Source organism: Colletotrichum fructicola (genome assembly GCF_000319635.2).
Source record: "Colletotrichum fructicola Nara gc5 chromosome Unknown KSG_Nara_v1_contig08, whole genome shotgun sequence".
In the NCBI taxonomy this organism is placed as follows: domain Eukaryota; kingdom Fungi; phylum Ascomycota; class Sordariomycetes; order Glomerellales; family Glomerellaceae; genus Colletotrichum; species Colletotrichum fructicola.
In genome coordinates, this window is record NW_027094058.1 from 2,906,795 (window position 1) to 2,929,769 (window position 22,975).

At 53.5% G+C, this 22,975-nt stretch overlaps 6 protein-coding genes across 6 annotated transcripts; 3 read left to right on the forward strand and 3 right to left on the reverse strand.

Moving 5' to 3' along the window:
- Positions 1-681: 681 nt before the first annotated feature.
- fksA (1,3-beta-glucan synthase component FKS1) lies at positions 682-6,622 on the reverse strand (the record flags this gene model as incomplete). Its single annotated transcript, XM_032025809.1, has 3 exons — positions 682-1,021; positions 1,079-6,358; positions 6,417-6,622. The coding sequence occupies 3 exons, from the start codon at positions 6,620-6,622 to the stop codon at positions 682-684; spliced, it is 5,826 nt and encodes a 1,941-aa protein (XP_031877636.1).
- Positions 6,623-13,266: 6,644 nt separating this feature from the next.
- Positions 13,267-15,229, forward strand: CGGC5_v013863 (HMG box-containing protein; the record flags this gene model as incomplete). The annotated part of the gene is made up of 2 exons (XM_032025811.1): positions 13,267-14,084; positions 14,137-15,229. The coding sequence occupies 2 exons, from the start codon at positions 13,267-13,269 to the stop codon at positions 15,227-15,229; spliced, it is 1,911 nt and encodes a 636-aa protein (XP_031877606.1).
- Positions 15,230-15,532: 303 nt separating this feature from the next.
- On the reverse strand, positions 15,533-16,292 carry mog1 (putative ran guanine nucleotide release factor; the record flags this gene model as incomplete). Its single annotated transcript, XM_032025812.1, has 3 exons — positions 15,533-15,824; positions 15,940-16,155; positions 16,216-16,292. The coding sequence occupies 3 exons, from the start codon at positions 16,290-16,292 to the stop codon at positions 15,533-15,535; spliced, it is 585 nt and encodes a 194-aa protein (XP_031877607.1).
- A 960-nt stretch (positions 16,293-17,252) lies between these two features.
- hnt1 (Hit family protein 1) lies at positions 17,253-17,984 on the forward strand (the record flags this gene model as incomplete). The annotated part of the gene is made up of 6 exons (XM_032025813.1): positions 17,253-17,298; positions 17,383-17,465; positions 17,529-17,597; positions 17,656-17,748; positions 17,806-17,820; positions 17,877-17,984. The coding sequence occupies 6 exons, from the start codon at positions 17,253-17,255 to the stop codon at positions 17,982-17,984; spliced, it is 414 nt and encodes a 137-aa protein (XP_031877608.1).
- Positions 17,985-18,152: 168 nt separating this feature from the next.
- Positions 18,153-21,335, reverse strand: CGGC5_v013866 (CRAL-TRIO domain-containing protein; the record flags this gene model as incomplete). Its single annotated transcript, XM_066153000.1, has 11 exons — positions 18,153-18,652; positions 18,708-18,807; positions 18,860-18,901; positions 18,955-20,089; positions 20,149-20,154; positions 20,350-20,451; positions 20,574-20,671; positions 20,743-20,821; positions 20,881-20,945; positions 21,009-21,016; positions 21,290-21,335. The coding sequence occupies 11 exons, from the start codon at positions 21,333-21,335 to the stop codon at positions 18,153-18,155; spliced, it is 2,181 nt and encodes a 726-aa protein (XP_066007666.1).
- An 855-nt stretch (positions 21,336-22,190) lies between these two features.
- On the forward strand, positions 22,191-22,955 carry DAM1 (DASH complex subunit DAM1; the record flags this gene model as incomplete). The annotated part of the gene is made up of 5 exons (XM_032025815.2): positions 22,191-22,319; positions 22,379-22,439; positions 22,510-22,561; positions 22,618-22,690; positions 22,737-22,955. 5 exons carry the CDS (start codon positions 22,191-22,193, stop codon positions 22,953-22,955), a joined length of 534 nt encoding a protein of 177 aa, XP_031877610.2.
- Positions 22,956-22,975: the final 20 nt, after the last annotated feature.

The following is a 22,975-nucleotide window of genomic DNA, read 5'->3' on the forward strand; positions in this document are numbered from 1 at the left end:
TCGTTGGCAAGGAGCAAGTGCATTGCCTGAGGGCCGTGAGCACATCTCAGGTGCGCGAGTGACAAGGCTTGTGACGCGGTGGTTCCCCGAGCCCCGAGCGTGCGCGCCCCTGGCCAAAAATTCTGACGCTTCTCTCTCATTGGGCCGCCCCACTCCTCATTTTCAGGGGCGACGAGCATTGCGAAGTCAAGGTCACCCACGCAATCTAGCCTATGGACAAGTCATCATTGCTGGCGACCCAGTCCCCAGAGCTCATTCAATGACAGCCTCATTTGCCAACCAGCTCAGCCCTTGGCCTTTGCCCACACACTGTACCTGACGAATGGCGCAGCGCCAATCAAATTGAGTCTCAAATGTCACTCATTGAGGCACAGGGCCATAATGCTGAACACAACGTAACTCGATTATACGCCCGTCCAGTCTTAGTCTGGGCAATTGAAGATATACTTAGTTTGCAGGTCTAAAAGCCGTGATCCCATGCCAGCCATATTCCCTGCCCTAACAAAAAGAAGAAACGAGTAGGTAACTGTGGAAAGACACAAAAACACGCCAGACAATGGACATTAAAAATCCGTCAATGCTGCTCGGGTCCCAACCTCCGCCTTCGTCACTCGTCTGGGTTCCTTCCTCTGCAGCGACGCTTCCTTGCGAATTCCCATTCATCTTATGGTACAATCCCTATTAAAACAAGCGAACTCTCTCGGAACGCTTGGTGGCTGTTGCCTTTCTGGATGCCGTGGAGACGGTGAGGCCAGCTCCGGAGTAGTCTGCCGCGCCCGTGCCGGTTTCCGTCTCGTTGCGCGTGTTGTCCTTCTCGTAGTTGGGCTGCACCAGCGCCAGGTCTTTGCCACTTAAAGAGGACAAGAATGACGTGGGGATCATGTCCCCTGCGACAGCAGGACCAATCATGAGCGCCATGAAAACGATGAACAGAGTGAAGTAAAGGATGGCGTATCGGAAGACACGCTTGCGCCTCAGCTTGGACTGCTTCATCGAGTAGATTGGCGGGCGGATTTGACGGCTGCAAAAAGCATTATTAGCAACGGTGCGTACCGAGACAAAGAAGCAAAACACTTACCCAGGGCGAAGCCAGAAGAGCATCATCGAGTGCAGCATGTCGATCTTGGGAATCAAAATCACCGGCAACATGATGAACAACAAGAAGTGGCCCAAGACGAAGTCGGCAGCGAACATGCTCAACTCCGTAATCTTGCAGAGGAACTCACGGGCAGGCTGCGAAACTGAGTGCCATCCCATAGAGTACCACTTGCCCGTCCAGAATGCAATGTTGGCCTGATCCGTCTTGATCTCACGCGTCAACGTCAAGGAGATGATAAGCTTGAAGATGAAACGCTGGATGGCTACTACGGCGATCATGCCAAGAAGGGTTCGCGCGAAGTTGAAAGACTCCAGGAGGAACATAACCTCGAAGAAGACGAGAAGCACAATGACGGCGATACCGTGAGCGATGGCCGCGAGCACACTTCCAAACTTCTTGCAGCACATGCTGAGGAGAGGACCCATAAAACAAGCCATGAAAAAGAAGACCATCAGCGCGCCGGCGTTGATAGCGACAGGGGCGAGGGCCACAACGCCAACTCGAATGAGTGAGTTGGTCGGGAAGATGGACTTGCCAGGGTTGTTGTCCGTGGTGACACCAGTTTGCGCGTTGATGTACAAGTAGGGGATGACAGTGACTGCCACGAGAAGGAGAGGAGTCAAGATCTCGCCCCAGAAGAGATTCGTAATCGCCGCACGGGGTACGTCAGATGACATCTTGGCAGAGGGGTCACCCAAAGCCTTGCGCTTGTAACCGGTGATACGGGTACGAGAAAGGCGGCAGAAGGCGATCCACGAAGAGGCGTGGGAGCGCGAGTTACCACGGGATAGCCATCGAAGGAAATCGCGGTAATCGATGAAGAAATCGCTCCACGCAAACTGGTGGGGGTTGTACAAGAACGGAGAGATGACCAATGCGAGCAGGGAGATCCAGAAATAGACGAGCGCGGCCTGCCAGATGGTGACAGTGGCGAAGAGAAGCATCATCAACAAACGGGATCCGAAGTAGATAGACGGGCCGGCGAAACGGGAGTAAAGGACGCCGAAAGGAATGCGGGCAGTAGCAAAGCCACGACCGGTACCGATATAGCGAGCACCGCCAAACGAGAGATCCTGCTGTACCGAATTGGCGTAAATTTGGCAAACGAAGACCTCAAAGAACGGGGAGAGCGAAAGGAATTGCTTGGCGAGACGCTTGCCAGCGCGCCAGAATCCTCTTTCCGTCAACTCTTGCACGACTAGGGGCACGAAAGCCAAGAGCAGCACGAAGATAATTGACAGGATACAGCGGTACACCCAATCCATGAGGGCGTCCGTGTTCTGGCAGCCGGTGGGGAAGAGAGGGTCGGTGATGGGAACGTCGCGGTTGTAGTCGCACTTGATCGTCTCATGGCGGAGAGCTCCCAAGCTGAGCAGGCAGATCATGAACATCTGGACGGAAAGCATGATGAACATGTTGTTGAGATGGAAACCAGGATGGGCGTAGTAGAAGGACAAAAAGCGATCGAGAGGGAGTTGGGTTCCCAGGTAGTAGTATTCGCGAGAGAGCATCTGCTCACCCATACCGGTTCCGATCTTCGTGGTGAAGTTGAGAATGGAGCCGAAACCCAAATCACGACCCTTGCCACATTGGTAGTACTCGCAGTGCTTGATTCTGCCACCACGCAGAAGTGCGTTCATACCAGCGTAAATATCCTCGTTCAGATGCAGACCCTTCTGAGCCTTCGAGACACCACCACGAGTCGTCATGAAGATACCGTTGAGGAAATCGGGATGGCCATAATGCAGCTTACCACCAATCTGGGCCAATGTACGAGCGAAGAGTGTACCGAACGTCTGTTCCTTTCCGGCGGCAACATCACCAAGGATGCCAATGTTCTCGGAGAAGATGTACTCGCGGGCTCCAAGGATAGCAACAGGAGCAGTAACCTTGTTCTTGACACCAGGGGTGTAAGGGCTGACGTTGTCCGTTTTCATTTCTTCGAATTCGGCGAGAACACTGCGGATCTTGAGACACTCCTCGAGGTAATTGTCTTGGTTGGCGTCGATAAGCTGGATGTATTCACCACGGTAGAAGATGAGGGAGTGATTTTGGTTATCGGATTTGCCGTCTCCCAAGATGGGGTTTCCAGAAAGTTGAATACGGAATTTGGGCTTGCGCATGCCGTTCTCCATTACTTCCGAGTGTCCGTCAATGAGGGCAGAGTACAGACGCGGCTCCTCACCCTCGGCAACGGGAGGCTCCTCATCGAGATAGGCGATCTGAAGATCAGGGTACGCGCGAAGGAGGAACTCAGCGTTCTCCATTTCCTCCTTTTTGAACTTGGCGAAACGCTGCATAGAAACACACAGCTTGAACTTGCGGCGGGCCATGCGCTCCAACTCCCGCTCAAGCTTGTCAGAGTTGCCTCCGAACATCTGAACAACCTCGGGATTCTCGACACGGTACAAAAGCTTGATGGCTCTGCTATAGTTCATGAAGCCGGATATTGTGCGGTAGAGCGTCTGGAAGCGAAGAGAGGCCCAAATGCGAGTTCGGAGGGTGTACTCGGGTGCGGAAGACTTGAAACCAATGCAGTAAAAGGGCAGGTCATCGATCTTGCTCTTGGCGGTATCCTTCTCATTCTTCTCGTTGGTTTCGCCGTCGCCATTGAACTGAGAAGTCTCGTCTGCGAGAATCTTGGTGTCCTTGACGAAGCAATCCCACTCATGAGGGTGCAGTTGCTTGAGGTATTCGAGAAGGGTTACGCGGGAGTAAGGCTCATCCTCACGAATGATCTCACGGAGAGAAAGAAGAATCTTCTCACTGTAGTGAGGAATCATGACGGTGAAAGTCGGCATGTTGTCGACAGGCAGGGGCTCGGGAATGGGCGTGGACAAGGATTGAGCGAAGAAGGACAGACGACGTTCCGCCTCGCTGTTAGTGGGGAAGAATTCCGTCTTGAACGAGTGATCTTCCTGGGAAACGAAGAAGGTCGGAGCCCTCAAAGTCCTCTTGCCCTCTTGTTCAGAAGGAACCTGATGGTAAAGAAGCTTCTGGACGTGGTCGATGGCCAGAAGGTGCTCTCGATACATGGAGATGACGATTGCATTCCAGACCTGGGAGATGAGAACCTTCGGTTTGTACTTGATCTCCATGTCTGTGGTGGCAAGGATCTTGGAGTAGATACGCTTGGGAAGGCGAGAGAAGATGTTTCTCCACGGAGTCCAGATCGATGAACCAATGTAGAAAGACCTTGCAATCGAGAAAATGGCGTTGACCAAAACGTACCACAGGTAGGTGTCAAGGAAGAAGAAGATCAGATCAGTGAAGGCCATCAGAGCCAAGAGAATGAACGGTTGCTTCTTGCACAAGACATCGCCGAAGATCTTGTCTCCCAAGCAGTCGATTTGCATGATAGTCAAGTATCGAATGGGATCTCGGAAGGAGAGAGTCAGGTAGACATACGACTCTCCGAACTTGGCTCCGAAAACGCAAGCCCACAGACCGTAGGACATGGCCATGTCGTTGCCAGCCAAGCGTGGGTAGCTGGCTGTGAAGGTCTGACTGGCGACGTACTTTCGGGAGTTCTTGGTGAGGTAGCTTCCGAAGAGACCGCCCAGAGGCATGATCGAGTAGAAGAGGAAGGTGAGAAGCGCAATAACAAACTGAACAATCGCCAGGATCTTCGCGATTTCTTCGTTCGGATTGGGAATGAAGAAGACGTAGACAAAAGGCGCCACGTTGATGACCAAGATCAGAATGAGGAAGAGCAAGCGTTTGGTCAGGTGCTGCGCGCCAGCCCAGCGACGAGGGACGTAAGCCCACTCTGCGAGAGTGGCCAAGACTTGAATGAGAGCGGCAATGGTACCACCGAGGGCAACAATGGAGAATTGTCTGGAAGTTGAGGGCTGCTGGTTGACCTGCTGCTCGTACGAAGATCCGACAATCAGACTGGGGGCGTTGGAGGAGGTGTAGAACCAGAACATGGTCAAGTGGATAATCCAAATGCGGTTGAAATTAACAAGCAAGTGGAACCAAGAACGAGTCTCCTTGTAGGTCTTGAAGAAGCACTTCTTCCAGTTGATGTCCTGGAACTTGAGGTACCGCTCGGCAGGGGGAATGTCGACCAAACGTGTCTTATCGCCAAGCACGATCCTCTCAATGCCTTCAGGATACCAGAACAGCTGGTTGCAATCGTCGTAACCAATAATTTGGTTGTGGTCACGCTCACGGCGGACGTAGACACCGTCAGAGATTTCGTAACCCTGATCTCTACAAAATTGGTAGAGGGGCGTGATAACGTTGTTGAGGAAAGTGAACTCCTCCACAGGTTCGACCAGGTTCTGGCATGCGGGTGAGTTGAGGTAGTCGTCGGCACACTTGAAGATGAAGCAGAGACATTCTGCCATGTATCGGACTTGGTTGGCTTCACCCCAGCAAAGCAGGTACAGAGCGAGCTGGCGCACACGATCGTGCTGGGACATGCGGTTCATGCGAGTTTTCCAGCGGTACTCAGCAGCTTCGAGGCTGTTGTCGCCCTCAAGATCCTCCAGAGCTTCGGCCTCGTTGTCGGCTTCGCCCTTCTTCTTGTTCTTCTTGGCCTTTCGCTTGAGGCCCTTGCCCTTCTTCATGTTTGCAAAACCGACGGCATCGTCCAAGTCCAGATGGGCGGCAAAATACCACTTGCGGTAGTTTGCGTTGTCACCTCCGATATAGTCGGCGTGAAGCGACAATAAAGCCTGGTTCGGAGTCATGCGAGAAGCTCTGGAGTCCAGCAGCGTCATAAGATGGTCGTACATGTTTCGCATACTGTCACGCTGGAACCCAAACTTAGAAGTTAGGTCAAGAAAAATGTCCTCAACCTCCTCCTTGGAGAGGGGAATCTGAGCATCCGATGTCCAGGCTGGGTAAGGCTCTCGGGATGCGGCAGACATCATGTTCGCGTAGTCCATACCATAGTTGGGGGTCGAAGCACCTGAAGAACGGTTTCCACCGTACGAGATCTGGGATGACGGGGGCCGAAAGCCACGAGCGCCGCCCTGGTCGTAGCTGTTGTATCGCTCGTCGCCGCGGCCATAGTAGTCCATGTCTGCGGCTCTGGCCATGTCTGATCTCATCGTGAAATCGCTGAACGTCTCGGAATCATCTTCAGAACCGTGGCGGCGAGCACCAGAGCCATAGCCCTGATTGTAATCCTGATCATAATAACCACCCTGGGCATTGCCGTTGTAGTAGTCGTCTTGATACTGATCATGGCCTTCGTAGTAGCCACCTTCCTGGTGGTACGGATTGTTCGGGTCGGCGTTGTAGTAACCACTGGGAATGACTTAGTTAGTTCAATGGAGGACAACTGCGGAGGAATGTGTGCGCATACGACTCGTCATAGTAACCATCATTGCCCTGGTGATGTCCACGATCATCGTAACCGTTCTGGTCGTAGTACTGGTCATCCTGGTAGTACGAATCGGTTTGCTGAGTTCCATTGGCGCCATTACCGCGGCCTTGTTGACCGTAGCCATCATCGTAGTCGTGGTGGCCACCACCACCGCCGCCGCCGCCGCCGGCTGCGTATCCAGACATTGTTTAGGCGGGTATCTGGTGCAAGTCAGTAAAAACGCGTCGACGAATGCGTGGGGCATGATGGCTGGGGTCGTAGGGAAAAAACAAGTTGCGTTCGCGCCAAGGGGATTCTGACTGACCGTCAAAGACTCATGAGGTTGGACGCGGGAGTAGTGAGAGATCAGCAAGAGGCTGGGGTTTGTGAGCCTGGACTGATGTGGCCGGCACAACAAAAAAAGGTGATAACGACAGTCGTCCAAATTAGAAGACCGAGTGCTTGCAGTGGCTCGGAGGATGCTGAGAGGCTACGGAAGCAAAATAAAGCGATCGGCTTGGTGATGGTTGGTGGGAAGTAACAAAGGGGGTTGGGAGCCAGCGTAGAAAGGTATGCGTGTGTATTGCGTCGAAGGGCAGAACGCTTGGCCGACTCTGCCAAAGAGAAGTAGAGAGGTGAAGCGATTGACAAGACGCGAATCGAGGTTTTGTTTTGGTTTGTTTTCCTATTGTCGCGACTGCCTCCTCAGCCGTCTCAGAACGAGCGTGGTGAATTAAGGTGGAAGTTGTCGAGAGGGAAGAAAGGGGTGACGGAACGCAGGCTGGATGGAAAGTGCGAACCGGTTGGAAGGTGTGAGTTGGGAAGTGCGGCGCGGCCAGGTACCTCAGCAGGAGCAGTAGTAGCAGCAGGAGCTAAGAAGGTAAGGTAGGCACGGCGAGGTACCTTAGGTTTACACAAGCACGCGCACGCCACTATGCCACAAAAGGGGTTGAGATACAAACTGTGGGCGCTAAGGGAGGGATTGGAAAATAGCATACGTAGAAGAAGGGGGGGTGGGGGGGGGGGGGGGGGGGGGGGGGGGGCGATACGGAAAATGAGATGGTAAAAAGCAGAGGGCCAGGAGAGGATGGATGCTTCACCAATGACGGTGCTTGAGGAGGCTGGGTCAGTAGAGAATGGGTGCTACGCTGAGGGGAGGGACATGGAGCAGCAGAAGGCGCACAGCGTGCCTCCTTTTTTTTCTCCCTTTTTTTTTTTTTTTTTTTTTGTCCCGCGTCGCTGTTTCTCACTGGGTAGGTAGTCTCCTGCTTACAACGAAAAAAGGAGACACGGTTTGCAGCTGGCAAGACAGGGATGGCAGCGCAGGCGGCAACGGCAGCAGCAACAAGCGTGGGCCGGAATCATAATCTCGCCCACACTGGAGTCCATGTTCGGGGAGGCGGGATGGAGTCGCAGAAAGCCGATCCTGTCCAAGGATAAGCCCAGGAGGAATGCCCACAGCACAGGTGGGGCACGTCTGAAAGAGTACCGGGGTCTTCGGACGTTCTGTCGATGGGACAGTGGCAGTGCGACGCGTGCCTGAACGCTGACTGGCCATACCTACTTGCCTACTCTGCAGTATCCGTACCTAGGTAGATATATTACTATCACTTGAGTACCTATGTACACAGTATAAGTCCAAACTTCAAAAATCAGGTCCAGCTGGGCAAGGGACGGGGGACTGACAGCGTGTCGCGCTTCTCAGTGGGGTTATTCCAATCGCACACTGTATACATGCTTACCGGTCCATGGATGCCTTACTGAGGTGAGTCGAGACGCGAATTGGAAGATATGACTTTATGATGAAGTGCGTCATCCGCCAAAATGCACTCACTCGGTACTATCTAGATAAGTTGATTCTGGCTGAGGTAGTTGAGAAAATATCAACCACCCAAGCCCGGGGATTGTTCGTCATCTCCCACTCGCAAGTGTTGAATTGCATGCCAATTCTGCTGCGCAGAATCACATTCAAGCACTCACCGTCCTCGACTAGGAAACGAAAAGCATCTCAGGGAGCCATTGGGTTTGGACTGGCAGCGCCAGTGCCAAAGCAGGGACGGGATGCCTCGGACCTGGACAGGGGGATGACAGGGCAGCAAAGCCTGGAGGAACTGGAACGATGGGAGGCACCATTGGCTTTTTTTGGCACAGCCCCACCGGCTCACTACACTAGGTACCTCATGCAGTAAGTACCTACCTAGGTACACTACCTAAGGTACCTTACTATGCAGTATGCGTGCCCAGTGCCTACTTACTACATACCTACTTACCTTAAGGCAGAGATTGAAGGCACAGTAGTAAGTAGGTATGCAGTCACAAAGCAAACTGTCTGCGGAAAGGCCCACAGGCACGTTACTGCGGTACCTTCATTGTCAGGCGAGCCAAGTGCCAGCACCCATTATGTGGTCGTCGTTGCTCATGAACTCGTCTGGCAACACATCAACCCCCTCCAGTCTCGAACATTCCTTGGACCGACTCGGACATGACTTTTTGCCTTTTTTTCCTCTGCACTCTAGCCCTGTTCTGCGCTATTGGTTTCCCTTGCTACATTTTTGACTCTTTCCTGTCATCGTCCTGAACGCGCGTGACTAGCTAGGTTGACCTCCGCTGGTGCTGTCGCATTTGTCTGCCTGTGGCTGAGTTGATCTTGTTACGTCTTGAAGCATTCGGCCAGCCAGGTGTATATCCGTATTTCACCGATAGGGACACAACGCGTCGCCAGCGAGGCTTGGCCTTGCCAGCTGGTAGAGATTCAGCGTTTGTTATCTGAGTTCTGACCATCTGCCAAATGGCATCTGGACGGGCAAAGGCACAGCAAGAGGCCCCTCGCCACGGTGCCGCGGTCGTGGTCCAAGGATCACTGCTTCACAGTGCGTCTTTTCCAATCGCATTGCGTCTAGTCCTGTTCATTGGCCGCTGACACAACATGTCACTGTCTTGGAACTTGGAACTAGTAGGCACGCACGGCGGAGGACGAGATCCATGGCAAGGGGAATCAGGGGAGGTGCCTGGGTTCCTCAGCATGAGGCCGGACGTTCCGGTACTTGCTGGACCAGGATCACGCCAAGGTCATCTCCAACTTGCGACCTGGACGTTTGGCGATTGTCTACCGCTGTAGGAAGAGAGGGTTCGTCTCGTCGCGGGTGCGTCTGGTGTTTGGCGTTTGATCCTTGGTTCTGTGCTGGAGCGTTGCACGCCGCTTCAGAGCATGTATCCCAGTACCTATCCCGTCCCAGACACCTCCCGTCGCCTTCCGTGCATATACAGCCATACCGAAATTCTCGCTATTCTTCGGGCAGGACACCGTCAGGTCAAGGCGAGACGATTGCTTCACTTCGCCTCGGCTCGATTCACCTCAACTTCATGTCAGCCCATTTCAGCCTACCCCCAGCCCCCGAGATTGAGAAAACAGGACGGCCAATTTGGATCAACTCTCCAGAGTTAAGACAACAAGCAAGAAAGTCACAGGCCGTTGAAATCGGACGTGTACTAACATGGCTTCCCTTGCATCCCGTCTCAACACATCGCGCGTTGAAAAGCATGCACCGCACGCACTACGACATGAGCCGCACGTCTGTGGTGTTTGGTCCTATCAGACCTGGTATACAGTATACACAAGATTGGGCTCAAAACACCCGGCTTTTCGGTCTTCGATACGCAATTGAGTTGGATCGTTCCGGTTATGACCCTTCGTCTGAGCAACTGCCAGCTGCAACTCGCAATCGGAGATATGGTTGAATTCAGCACAAATGATTAACATGCCCGAGCGCAAGGTCAGACGTAATCGTCACGGTACAGCTTAATAGATGGTGGGAGCCTCGCAGACAAGAAAAAGCAGGTTTTGGTAAAGACCAGCCACTAATAGTTGTTGACAGCGAATCAGCGTGGGTATCCGTCTTCCATTTTCTGGAGGACATCTGATGTGTATGTTGTATGTGGCTTCGCAGGCCCAACACTCTTCACGGACACGAGCTCGTTCGTTGTTCCGGCTTGCATCGCTCGGATTGTGCGCCCTGCTGCTCGCGCCTGCAGCTCGTGTCGTGGTTCGCTTCGCCACCATCCAGATTTGAACTCGAATAGTATTCGTACTCTCGTCTTGGCACCTGGACATCCTGATCTACCTATCTTGGAACACAACTACCTACCTAACTGACAGTATTTCGGCCGATCACTACTATGCACTAGAAGTAGTGACCGTCTAGTGTGTGAGTGGGCAACGCGGTCAAAGGAAACACAGATTATAGAATTCACAGCACCAACCACAGACACGGCGGACCGTCAGACGATTGATGGTTGGCTGAGGCCGCTTGGCAGCCATCTCCGCCCCTCGTTCGCCCCGCCTTCAACAAAGCAACTTGTGTTGTCTTCTATGATGACCCATTATTTATTTCCAGAAGACCTGCGATCCCTTCGCGAGGCAGGGCACAGCACGAGGAGACAAATAAGTGCAGCATCCACTGTATCGAAGCTTCGCTGGCTGGGGTCCGGAGATTTCGAGGGCTCTATCCGTCAGCTTGGGGCAAATTCCATGGGCGGAGAAACGAAGAAGCACAGCACCGAGGAGGGGTTGGAGGGCTAATCAAAAGTGAGCCCACTTGGGGGGGATGCGTTGTCGGATGCAGGTACCGGCTCCGAACGAGTCAACCAGCGTGGACCAGAGCGCTGAGCTGCCTTAGCGTCGGCCCCTCCCAATGTCTGTCATTTCTTTTCTGAGTGCACCTGGTGCCAGATGTCAGCGAAGACGCTGAACGGTTGTAGTGGACGATGCCGTCATCTACACGTCCACCCACCCACTTCGTCAGTCGCCACTTCAGTAAGAAATATCACTCTAGTACCTGTAGCTGCATGCTGACTCCTCCTTTCGCACGGCACTCACTCGTCTCTTGCACCTCAGTCTTGTCACATTGCCAATTAGCGTGCCCCGCTACCAGCGCCAGCCGCTCTACGATACAACTTTGCGCCCGAGACTTCGCCCTGGATTCTGCCTGCTCAATCCTGATCTCGATCACGCCGTTCTAGTAGCCCCTAGGACGACGGATGGGTACCGCGACCAATGTCCATCGCGTCTTGTTGGAAAAACGTCGGCATCAAACCGAAAACCGAGATTGATACCACCTCCGTTCAAAGAGGTAGCATTGCCGACTGCGAATCGACTTCTCACGGCACTTCCGTCCGCTACTGCTCCGCTTGCTCTTCGACGAATTGACATCATAGCCCCATATCGACAGACGCGATGCGCTCAATTCTTCCATCCCGTCCCATGCCATTCTCCCTCCCTTCTGGTTGAGTCAGTACGAATACTTCGCCTTCAGCAAGAGCCGAAGACCCAGTCAACCAGTCTGTGAATGAGGCCCAAACCCAGTCGAGCTGCAGGTCAACGCATGGAACTGTGGTTATGTCCTGGCCTCCCATTACATAGTAGGTACAAGTCGCACTAGAAAAGCAAAGTCGACCGTCGCTACGGACCTGTGGGCATCCGACAACGGCTGATGGCCAAGTTGGGTGGTGGGCAAGGCGTTACTCAGGGGTATTCGTGCATTCCTTTGTCCGCTTGCCCTTCAAGCCACGCGACTTGTTTCGGGGAGAGACACTCGTTGCTTGTCCTTTGTCCACACAAGACCGCCCTATATCAGTCTGTCTTGTATCCAAGCGTCGACATTGATCGAGACATTCGTCCAACTTGGGGGGGTTTAGACCATGTGCTGAACATCCAAACCTAGAACATGCTCTCTTGAGTCTTGACCTTGCAATTCGTGCGCAAACGCCCTAGACCATGCCCATCCTACGTGCTTCCCGCGCGCGGCCGTGCCTCCCCAGAAGCCGGACGACCCGTGAACGATCTGGCTTGCACCTGCTACAAATCGGTATCAGTCCAGGGGTTCGCGTGCTGGAATTCCTCATTTAAGTGCCTCCTTGCTTACCTTATGTGTCGATGCTGACTTGCCACTTCTGCAACTGCGCAATCGTTCGTACTTTAATTATGGGAGAGAACTACAAATTTCCGTGTGTGTCGATCGTCTGGATGACATAGCAGCTTTGCTTTCGTCTGATCTCCTTTACAAAAGTAATGATGTCCTATCCGTACTATACAGTGCTTACGCCGGAGAGTCGCGGGATTGGGCAACGTCTTTCCTTTCGCCCTCCTTGGATCAGCTGAAACCTTCGAGTCTGGGCGTTCCTGAGGTCCCCTCCGGCCGTGGAAGAACTGCGATGCTCCCAGCCGAAAGGCTGTGCAGTATCACATCAAGCTTCGCAGGGGTCCCGGAGCTTGTCAATCTACCTGGAGGCTAGAACCCTCTTCGATCTCGAACACGCCCTATATTGGTCCGAACCGCCTGTTTTCCCCAAGTCGATGTCAGGAACAGACTGAGACGAAGCCTATGTTGGTCCAGCGACATGAGAGACGCTGCTGCAACAATCCCGCATTAAATAGTTAGATCGTTCTGGTGAGACTGGCTTGTGTTGGGCTGATTGGGATGTGCTCGGTCTGCTTGTTCCTCGTGCTTGCTAACTCTCACCGAGAATTGCAATCGCAATCTTCGTCGGCGCATTTTTCGTGCAGCTCGCAAGGTCTGGCTTGACATCGAAACACTAGGTACTAACAACGATAAATCATCGCCAGAGTCACGTGCTGTAGCTCTGTTCTCATCAACACCGTGCGTGGTTTCCAACGACTTTTTCCAGCAGGTGGGGCACCGCCGGTTTTGAACAGCTGGTTGCCCCTCGCAACCACGACACACGCTGATCGACCATGCGGCTCTTATGCAGCCATTTCGTGCAAAGCTAACTCTACCGAGACTCAGGCGGCATGTGAAATTCATTCCGAGTCCTACGAAACTAACTCTTAGCCATGAACGGACGTACCTATTTTGCCTCGTCCAGCGAAGACGAGTTCCCTGATCTGGACGTAATCTTCCAGAGGAGTAAACAGATCAAGCGCCAGGCGAAAACACCGCAACAGGAGCCTGTTATCGACAGCTATGATCTTCCGAGACGCACCGGGAAAACGACCGAACCAAGAAAAAGTGAGGGAGATGAGCTCGATTTGAAGAAGCAGAAGCAGAACAATTCGAAACCCTCGTCGACAGCGCGGCGTCGCAGGCTTGGCCAGCAATCGGACAACCCGCTTCTGAAGCGATTCGGGACCTGTCGAGCGAACGAGGGACAAAACGTGCTGGAGGTCAAGACACAGACGAAGAGAACAACTAGCGTAAAGGTGCGTGAGCTGCGAGCTCGGGACCAGGTCACATCACCGGCGAAGCCCCTTGTCGAGGCAACGGAAGAATGCTCAGAAGATAGCACCAATGACGCGACCGAGATCACCGAGGCTGATATCTCAGAATTTTTTTACGACGCCCTCTCTGAGATTGAGGATGATGACGACACGCCATCCCAATTTGACCGAGAAGAGCCAGCTCCAAAAAGTCGCCCCCGGGCGGTTCGAAGTGAGGAGGGCAGCTCAAAGGCAAAAGATCTTCTAGCGTCCAGAAGCACACCAGATGCCGAGATGCTAAAACCAAAGCCTTTCAGCGGCGACAGACCTCGGCGAGGAGCTTCAAGCAAGGAGAGCAGTGTCGACAAAACCTTGGTCAGGGGAAAGACATGGCCAAAGTCGAATGTGATCGACTTGACAGACGACGTGACCGACTCCCTGCGTCGCCTTGATCTGTAGGCCTACATAACCCATTCAACCTTGACGACCACCACTAACGCACTACAGTGACAGTACACGGTCAAGGAAACAAGACACGAAGAACAAAAGCAGAGACGCCCCGCAGGCAACACCGCCATCAACACCGCCCAAGTTGACTAGCAAAACTTTGCTCTCCCCCAAGAAGCTTCCTGCCATCCCAAAGACCCCCCACGGACCCAGCATGGACCTGTTCTGGAGCCAAGAGTTTGTTGACGAATGGAACGAGGAGCACTCCCCGAAAAAGCTCATACTGCCACCCGCGCAGAAGAGCCCAACGAAGAGCGCTGCAAAAGCCAAAACGAACAAAACAGAAGCAGCGAAGCAGAAAGAAACGAAGAAGTCGTTTGAGAAGACGAAACACGACTTGGCACAGGCATTCTTGCGTGAACTTGACGACAACATCACGCAGGGCAAGCTACAGTCCCTGGCTGAATCCACAGGAGGAGTTCAGATTAAGTGGTCAGCCAAGCTCAACACCACCGCTGGTAGAGCGAACTGGCGACGGGAGACTGTTCGCAAAGTAGCCGATGGCATCGAACAGTCCGTTACTCATCGTCACCACGCCTCTATCGAGCTTGCCGAGAAGGTTATCGACGACGAGAACCGTCTTCTCAACGTCGTCGCCCACGAGTTCTGTCATCTGGCAAACTTCATGGTCAACGGCATCACAGGCAATCCGCATGGCAAAGAATTCAAGATCTGGGCGGCCAAATGCTCGCAAACCTTTGGAGACAGGGGCATCGAGGTCACGACCAAGCACTCGTACGAAATCGACTTCAAGTACATATGGGAGTGTGCCGAGTGTGGGTTGGAATACAAACGTCACTCCAAAAGCATCAATCCGGAGCGCCACCGATGCGGCTCCTGCAAGGCTCAGCTGAAGCAGACAAAACCCGTGCCACGAGCAGCGGCGAAGCCATCCGAATACCAACAATTCTTTAAAGAGCAGATGAAGATAGTCAAGCGAGAGCACCCTAAAAGCCCGCAAAAGGAGGTCATGAAGATCATCGCCGATCGATGGGCGAAGCGAGGTGGGAGCAATCGTGCAACCCCTGAGACGGAAAGCGCGGAGGCGAGTATCGATAACGTCGGAGCTCGCCTCAATAGTATCAAGCTCTGACCAGACGGCGGTTTGGCACAAATACACGCAGTGTGAGGATAGCAAAGTTGGTATATATTCCGCTGTGTGATGCGTTGGGGTTCGTCAGGTAGAGCCGGCCGGACGGCATACCATATACCCAATTTGACATTCTTTGCATACAAATCGCCGGGTCCAATTAACGCCCGTCAAAAATGACAATGTAGAGACCGTTCCGCCCATTCGTTCGTTCGTTCAGGTATCCCGCGCAGATATGCTCGTATCATCCGCCATCGGGCCGTTCACAAACTTTGCGCTCGCAAAGAGAAAGAGAAATATTTGCCCCTAGACCTCGGCGAACAGAGTCCAGTCCTTGACCTTGAAGGTCTCCCAGATGCGCGCCGCATACTCAACGGCGTCACCAATAAGCTTGCCCTGCTTGCCCAGCTCCAGGTCGACGTCCTCCTCGTTGTACTCACCCTTGATGTGAGGCACGTTGATGGTGATGAGAATGTCGGTGGATTCTTTCTCGAGGCGTAGCAAGGTGAGGATGATGGCAGTAAAGTCAGGGGCCGCGGAGCCGGACTTGGACTTTGGGGTTTGCGTCGCGATGAGGGTGTACGCGGGGACCTCGGTGCTGCTCAGGGGTGTCACCGTGTTAGCTGCCGTCCGTGGTGATAGGGAGGAGCGCCAGTGGGAATCTTCGTGCAGAGCGAACGGAAAATGTGAGCCTGGCAAAGATAGCCACCCACCTAAGTCGTGAAAAGGATGTCTCGGTCGTGTTCCAGACCTTGACGGTATCAATGTCCTCGCCAACAAGCTCCTCGAGATGCGTTGTCATGGCGCGACCGTCAATCTCGGCGCTGCTGCCGGCGGGACCGACGCGCTCAGTAATGTCAAAGATGATGCTGGTGAACCCATCCTGGTCGATCCAGACTTCCTGGTTGTCGGGAACTTCGCGCAGTTTGCTACGGGACGACCTCGTCAGTTTTGAGCTTACATAATGACGCAATAGGAGCGGAACGAACCTCACGTCGGCAAACTTCTCTGGCAAGTCGCAGACCAGGGCGCCGCCGTACAGGGGAGTGCTCTTGTACCGGGTCATGTCGCTTCGTAGTCGTACGTGAAGTCGCTAGTAATGGGTGTCGCAAAATAGCTCCGTCAGAGTGTGATGTAAAAGTCGAAGAGCGCAGACAACGATTGCGAGGACGAAGTCGAACAGTTACAGAGGTCGAATCAGGCACTGGGTCAGGCGCAAACGAACAGGCTGATTTGACAAGCACTGTTCGGGTATCACAGAGTTGAACAATGAAGCAGACAGTGACTAGATTACCACCAAAGAGCGAACGGCGGGCACTAGCTGGCTGCCTTGCGTGGGGTTTTGCAGGTGCCGAGCGAGGCTCGTCCAAGTTTACTCTGCCTCATTCGAGGTGGGGTGGCTGGAAAAACGGAGAGGGGGATGGAGGGGTATGACGACGGAGCGGCCAGGGATCATGTCGCCAATTCGAGCTGCTGCGGAGCTTCGGGCTGGGCAGCACTGGAAGCTGCGCAGTAAGCCTCAAGGCTGCATGTTCAAGCATCGGCTGACTTTTCCTCCTCTGCGCAACAACTGTAGCTGCATGCGCATTAGGACCAGGCTGGTTATATGTTTGCTATCGCACGGTCCAGTGCAATTGAACGGAGCATCCAAAAATATGGCAAAACAAAAGTCGAACCTGGATGCTCCAGATGATAAGTGTCCAAAGATTGGTGGAATGGAGTCTGTTGGGCCATCCAACGGTCACATCTGGTAAAAGGCAAGAGGTGAGTTCGATAGGAGGTCCCACTCCGACATTTCCAACCATTTTTTCACTCTAAGTACCCTTTCCCCAAATCGACCCACTCTTTTCACTCTGCTTCCGTACCCCCGCTCTTCGCGTACTTCCTCTGTATTGAGCTCAACCCCTCGAAGGTATTGTCCATATCTGCCAACTTCAACTCGTCTGCCTCCCAAATCACTCTGAGACCAGGCTATTGCCACAAATCTGTCACTCACCCCTTTGCAGACAAGAATTTTCTGCCCATCATGACATCCACCCTGGCTTCGTGCATCTTTTGCAAGATTATCAAGGGTAAGTTACCAGAGTACCTGATCCCAATACATCTCCGAACCCCCGCAGTATCAACGTGATCATGATGTTGACTCCCCAATACAGGCGAGATCCCCTGCTTCAAGCTCTTTGAGAGCGACAAGACATTGGCCTTTCTCGATATCAACCCGCTTAGTCGCGGTCATGCTGTGAGTAGTTGCTTCGAATTCCAGCAAATCATGTTTTCAAACCATTGACTAACATCTGTACAGCTCGTCATTCCCAAGCACCACGGTGCCAAGCTTGCTGATATCCCTGACGAGCACCTCTCGGAGATTCTCGTATGTCTTACCTCACAATTCTTTGGCAGTCGTCAGTTTTCTAATAGCATGCCACCAGCCTGTCGTCAAGAAACTCGTTGCCGCCAGCGGAGCCGAAGATTACAACGTCCTCCAGAACAATGGTCGCATTGCTCACCAGATGGTCGACCATGTAAGTTGACACTCTACCCAGCCTCCCTCGCGATACTCGACGACTGACACGATACAGGTTCACTTCCACATGGTAACTGTCCTCCGGTTCTTCTCTTTTGGATACGTCGCTGACTTCTTCTTCGCTAGATTCCAAAGCCTAACGAGGCCGAAGGTCTGGGTGTCGGTTGGCCTCAGCAGGCAACCGATATGGATAAGCTCAAAGCGCTGTTTGAGGACCTTAAGTCCAAGATGTAAACCCATTCAAAAGTGGTATATTCGAGCCCTCCTGCTATGTATAGCAGCAGGAAGAACGTCTAGGTCCCTGTAATTCAAACAACCCTCCGGGCGCCACCAGCTTGTTTTCTTTTGGATCTCTCTACCGCGTGTGTAGCCTCATGAAACTCGTGCCGATCTCGTCGCATTCTAATCTACATCGTCTGCTGATGTCTCGACATTGGTAGCACCATTAGTCGGTACGGCGGGTGCAGTCTTCGGATAAAATTCGACGTTTCCACCATCGCGGATGACGCCGGTTCGGTCCAGAACACACTTGGCGCGCAGGTAAGGATCCAACTTCCAGTAATCGTCCCTGAGCTTGTGAGCAAGCTCATCCCTTTGCGCCTTGATACCAGCCTCCTTGTCAGTTCCTGCCTCCTTGATCCATTGCAGTGTGGCTTCCTCATATTGAGAAATGAGCTCTTCTCTCCCGGCGAGGAGAGCATCCCGCGCGGCGGCGTCCTTCATCTTATCGTTCTCTCCAGCGACCGGCTCGACATACTTGTAGTCCCAGTCCTCCTGGCCGTCGAGTTCCTTGAGGATGTGGCTCGTGGGAATGAATTCTTCCATCTCTTTGACGTTATTGGTAAAATGAACCTTGCTGGCTACAACAGGATCTAGCCAGCCCTTGATGATCTTCCAGATACCTACCCTTTGTTAACTATCACAGATTTTGGGACTCACGACTCGGAGTGAACAAACCTTGGAATACCCAGGGTGCTTTATGCACTAGGACAGCTCCTAGGGATTCAGGGTAGTTTGCCTCGAAGCACTTGATCATGAATTTGACTGGTGTATAATCCTGGTATGATAGTCAGTCATACCTGCCAGCTAATATTGGTGATGCTACCCACCATATTGGCCATAGAGAAACCAGTCATGTCAAAAACAATTGTCTGCAATAATTTAGTACCATATCATCCAGTCCATGCCTTGGAGCAGCACATACCGCAGTGTCAATAGGGGGGGCCAAAACCATGCGACAGGTCTCGATCAAGAAAACTGTGTACTTCTCAAGACTCTCCTCGCACTGCTCGCCTTGTCGGTGCATACGGACTCTCACCATGCAAATTGGTCGTCCCGCTTTGTCAATGCCATGGATAAATGTCTTTCCGGATCGGGCCTGGGCCATGAAGTCCTGGCCAAGCTTCTTGGTGTTTGCGTCCGCACTCTTGGAAGCTTCGAGTGCACCCGCCTCGCCGTTTTTCATGATCTCCTCGTCAACCTTCATCTCAGTCAATCTCCAATTCATGGTCGAGATCATCATCACGAAGGCCTTATCAACATCCCACTTCCGCGCCCTCAGAAAGCGCAGAGCCAGGGCATCTGGGTGGTCATGCTTGACCATGGACCATATTGTGGCACGCAGGGCCTCGGGACTCTGACTGGCCAGGGCCTCGAGGAATTGCTTCGTCTGACCATACTTGTCTTCTCCATCGTCCTTGATGTGGCTGCTGACGGTGCTTGAGGAAGCACCTTCCTCTTTCTTGTCTTTGCGATTGAAAAGTGAGACGCGTTTCTTCTTGGGCTTCTCATTTTTGCCTGGAGTCGAAGTCTCACTCGGGGCTGTGCTTGCGGCCGCGCCGTCTGCTGTTGCATTGTCTTCGCCCAAGGACAGAATCAGGTTCCACAGCTTGCGCAACTTCTCTTCCTGGTCTGGGGTAAGATTTCCCGGTCTTCCTGGGGGCATGCCGGACGCCATGGTTTCCAGCGACAGGCTTTCGGAGCTCAAGGGGTCGGTGTTGGTGCTGGCGCCAGGTGCTGATTGCTGGTATTGCAGGCCGAACCCAAGGCAAATGAAGAAAACGGCGATTGAGAGTGCGACGAAGTCGACGCGGGACTGCAGCAAGACGCGCGGAGGCTTCAAGTTGGAGGGGTCCGATGACTGTCCTAGTCCGTGTGTGCGGACTCGCCTGAACTTCGATGGTACGAGATTGCAGTTGGTTCGCCCAATGGGAAGTTCAACCAGGGTGCGTCGTTCAAAGTGCGAAGACGAGGGCACAAAGTAGTATCTCGAAGTTGTTGTAAGGACTCTTTGTGGAAATGTGATAATGCGAGGCAAAGCCGAGGATTGCGGTTTCAAGCTGGCCAGCATCAGTCGAGAAGGTCTATTAATGCCCGGGCCTAATTTGGCGCAGCTGACACAGAACTTGGCACGGTCAGCAGGGTCATCCCAATTTGAGGTGCGTGGAAGACGAAAGCCACTTGCAAAAGGGCGACGTGAAAGAGCCAACCAGGTGAGACCGAGGGAGTGTTGCTAAAGACAGTTCTCGTCTGCGACTAGGCGAGGGAGAAATGCCGTAATGACACAATGGGATGAGCTGAGAGTCACAAAGGCACTTACGCGAACTTGAGGGAGACACCGAAGAGTAGAGTACCAATGTTCGTGGGTTGTCTGATGCTGTTGAGGGCCACAACCGCGGACAACAGAGCGTCGATGATGGTCCTAAAGTGGGCTCGGACAACAACAGCAGCGATATTAAGCAGACAATGTGGTAAGCACACGGCCGACAGTTACGGACAGTACACAGTGGCCTCGTTGTTGTTGGTAGGTGGTATGCAAGTAACGGAGAGAGAGCGAGCGCCGCAAGGTAGTTTGCGCCGGAGCGGTAGCTGACGCTCAGACTGTGATGCTGAGCCGTGAATGATGCGGGCGGAAGACCTAGCTGGCGGGAGCAAATGGAGGGCAGGGTTAGGGGAAGAAGGAGGGGGGGATGGAGGGGAGGGAGGGACGGACGGGGAGGCTTAGACGTGGACCAAGACGACGACGACGACGCCGTCGCAAGGATCGAATGCTCTTGCTGGCGACCAAGAAGCTGCGGTAGCTATTCAATCTCCGGGCGTTCCGGAAGTGAGTGGTTCAGTTCAAACGCACCAGCAGGACAGGACAGCTTCCGTTAATGTGGGTAGGTAGTAGTTAGGCAGTCTGGAGAACGGCAGCTGTAAAGATCAGCAGGAGGTGTCGCGGTGGATGGCGGGTGTGATGCTGAAACTGTGGACTACGACGAATGCTTCTCCATGAGCGCGGATGTGAGTAAGTGTGCGCGCAAGTGTTGGGGCAAGGGAGGGGAGGGGTAATTAGGTGCCTGTCTTTTCCAGGTTGTAAAAAAGGTGGCTGTGACGGGAAGGAGCGAAGACGCTTCGAAAGAGGTAAGGTAGGTACAAGCAGCGCCCTATCTACCTGGCCCTCCATACCTTACCTACACTGTACCTTCGGTGTTGTTGACTGCCATCCAGATGTTTAAGACGATAATAATGGAGCCGAGCGATGAAATACGACGTACTTTGCGTATTCGTATGAATGAAGTGCTCAAGGCATTCGTATCGCATCTACCGAAGTTGCGCGAAAAAGCCCGCTGGCTATTGACTTCCGTTGCGACTCACTCAGCACAGCTCATTCCACCTGCAGATACTGGACTCGCCCACGCGACCTCACCCAGGCTGGGAACCTGGGGAATACGGATACAGGTACCTGACGTACCTTATCAAGCTGTCCATGCGACGAATAAGGTACAGTGCCTTACTAGGTAACGTGCCGAGGTCTGCGTCATTCAGTGACATTGAACAAAATTCTGCTCCCCGTCGAGTACCTATTATGATTAGGTAGGTACAGTAGTTGACCCCTCCACGCCAACACGTGCAGAACTGCAGTTTTGGGGATCCAACTTACAGGGCCCGGGGCACCCTCAACGATGTGGTAGATTCGTCCCGGCCGGCAACCTTAGGTGCGGGGGGCTAAGGTACCTTAGGTTGTCAGGTTGAACCCCGCCAGAGACAGGAGCAACAGCCGTGCGCAACGGCCACTCGCATCATTCCAGGTTTGTTGATGTTGATTCTCGCTTCAGTTGATGCCCCCCAAACCCATTCGACAGCTTCCCGCGTGAATAGCCACGCCGCGAAAATACTGATACCGACGCTGCGCAGATAGCCACCTACCACGAACACTTCATTGTCGGCAATCTCTATACTCTCCGTATCCACATCACACCGCCTCCTAGCATGGCCGACCACCCCGAGTCCAGCGGCAAGCGGTCGACCTCTCGAACGCGTACGTCGCGTCCCACGACCCCGCTACGCCCCTCCTCCAGATCATCTTTCAGGGAATCAGCCAGAGAAAGCGTCCATGGAGGCGAACCTTTCCCTCTGAACACTTTCGAGCCAGCTTTTGCTGAGCTGTCCGACGCCATGGCCGACCTCGAAGCCAACATGATGCACTTCCAATTGATGCATGAGAGCTTGGCTCGCTTTAGCGAGTCTTTTGCCAGCTTTCTGTACGGCCTCAACATGAACGCTTTCTGCGTAGACTACCCAGAGGTGCGTGTGCCCCAACCAGCGGCTTTCTTGCTTTTAGGCGTGGCTGAGGTTGGTACAAGGGGCCCATAACAGAATCTTTCCGACGCGCAAGGCAGCAAGAGGAGTCGGGCGCACATTCAGGTACGCCTCGCTTTCAGCGCACAGAATCTGCAGATCATGGATTGCGAACTGACGAGTCTCGTATGCACAGCGCCCACTCGAACAGACACTGGGCCAGAAAATGACGGCGAGATGACCTTTATGTATTTCTTCCAGGCTACCCTAGTACCGCCCTGGACAGTTCCTAACCTACCAACAGGACCACAGATGTTTCTTTCGTCGACAACCCTCCCGCATCCGCCAAGCCGACCCCGAGATTGAAAACACCCGAAGTACGAGGCTCGCGTGTGCCGGCTCCAAGTACTCGTGGCACTTCAGCCCGTGGCGCAAGAGGAGGACGCCGTGGAGCCGCCGAGTCGCAAAGAGGCCGGCCTAGCGGTCTGGCCCGTGCCCGAGGCCGTGGTGTCCGATGAGTATGTTCCATGGAGATTTCGCCATGGCATACGATGCAAGTTGAGGTACTGCTTGCACACCGCGCCGGATTCTACTGGCGTCAGTGCAGAGGATGTCGAGTGCTGGGAAGTGGGAACGGGATGATACAGTGGCCATTTCAGTTC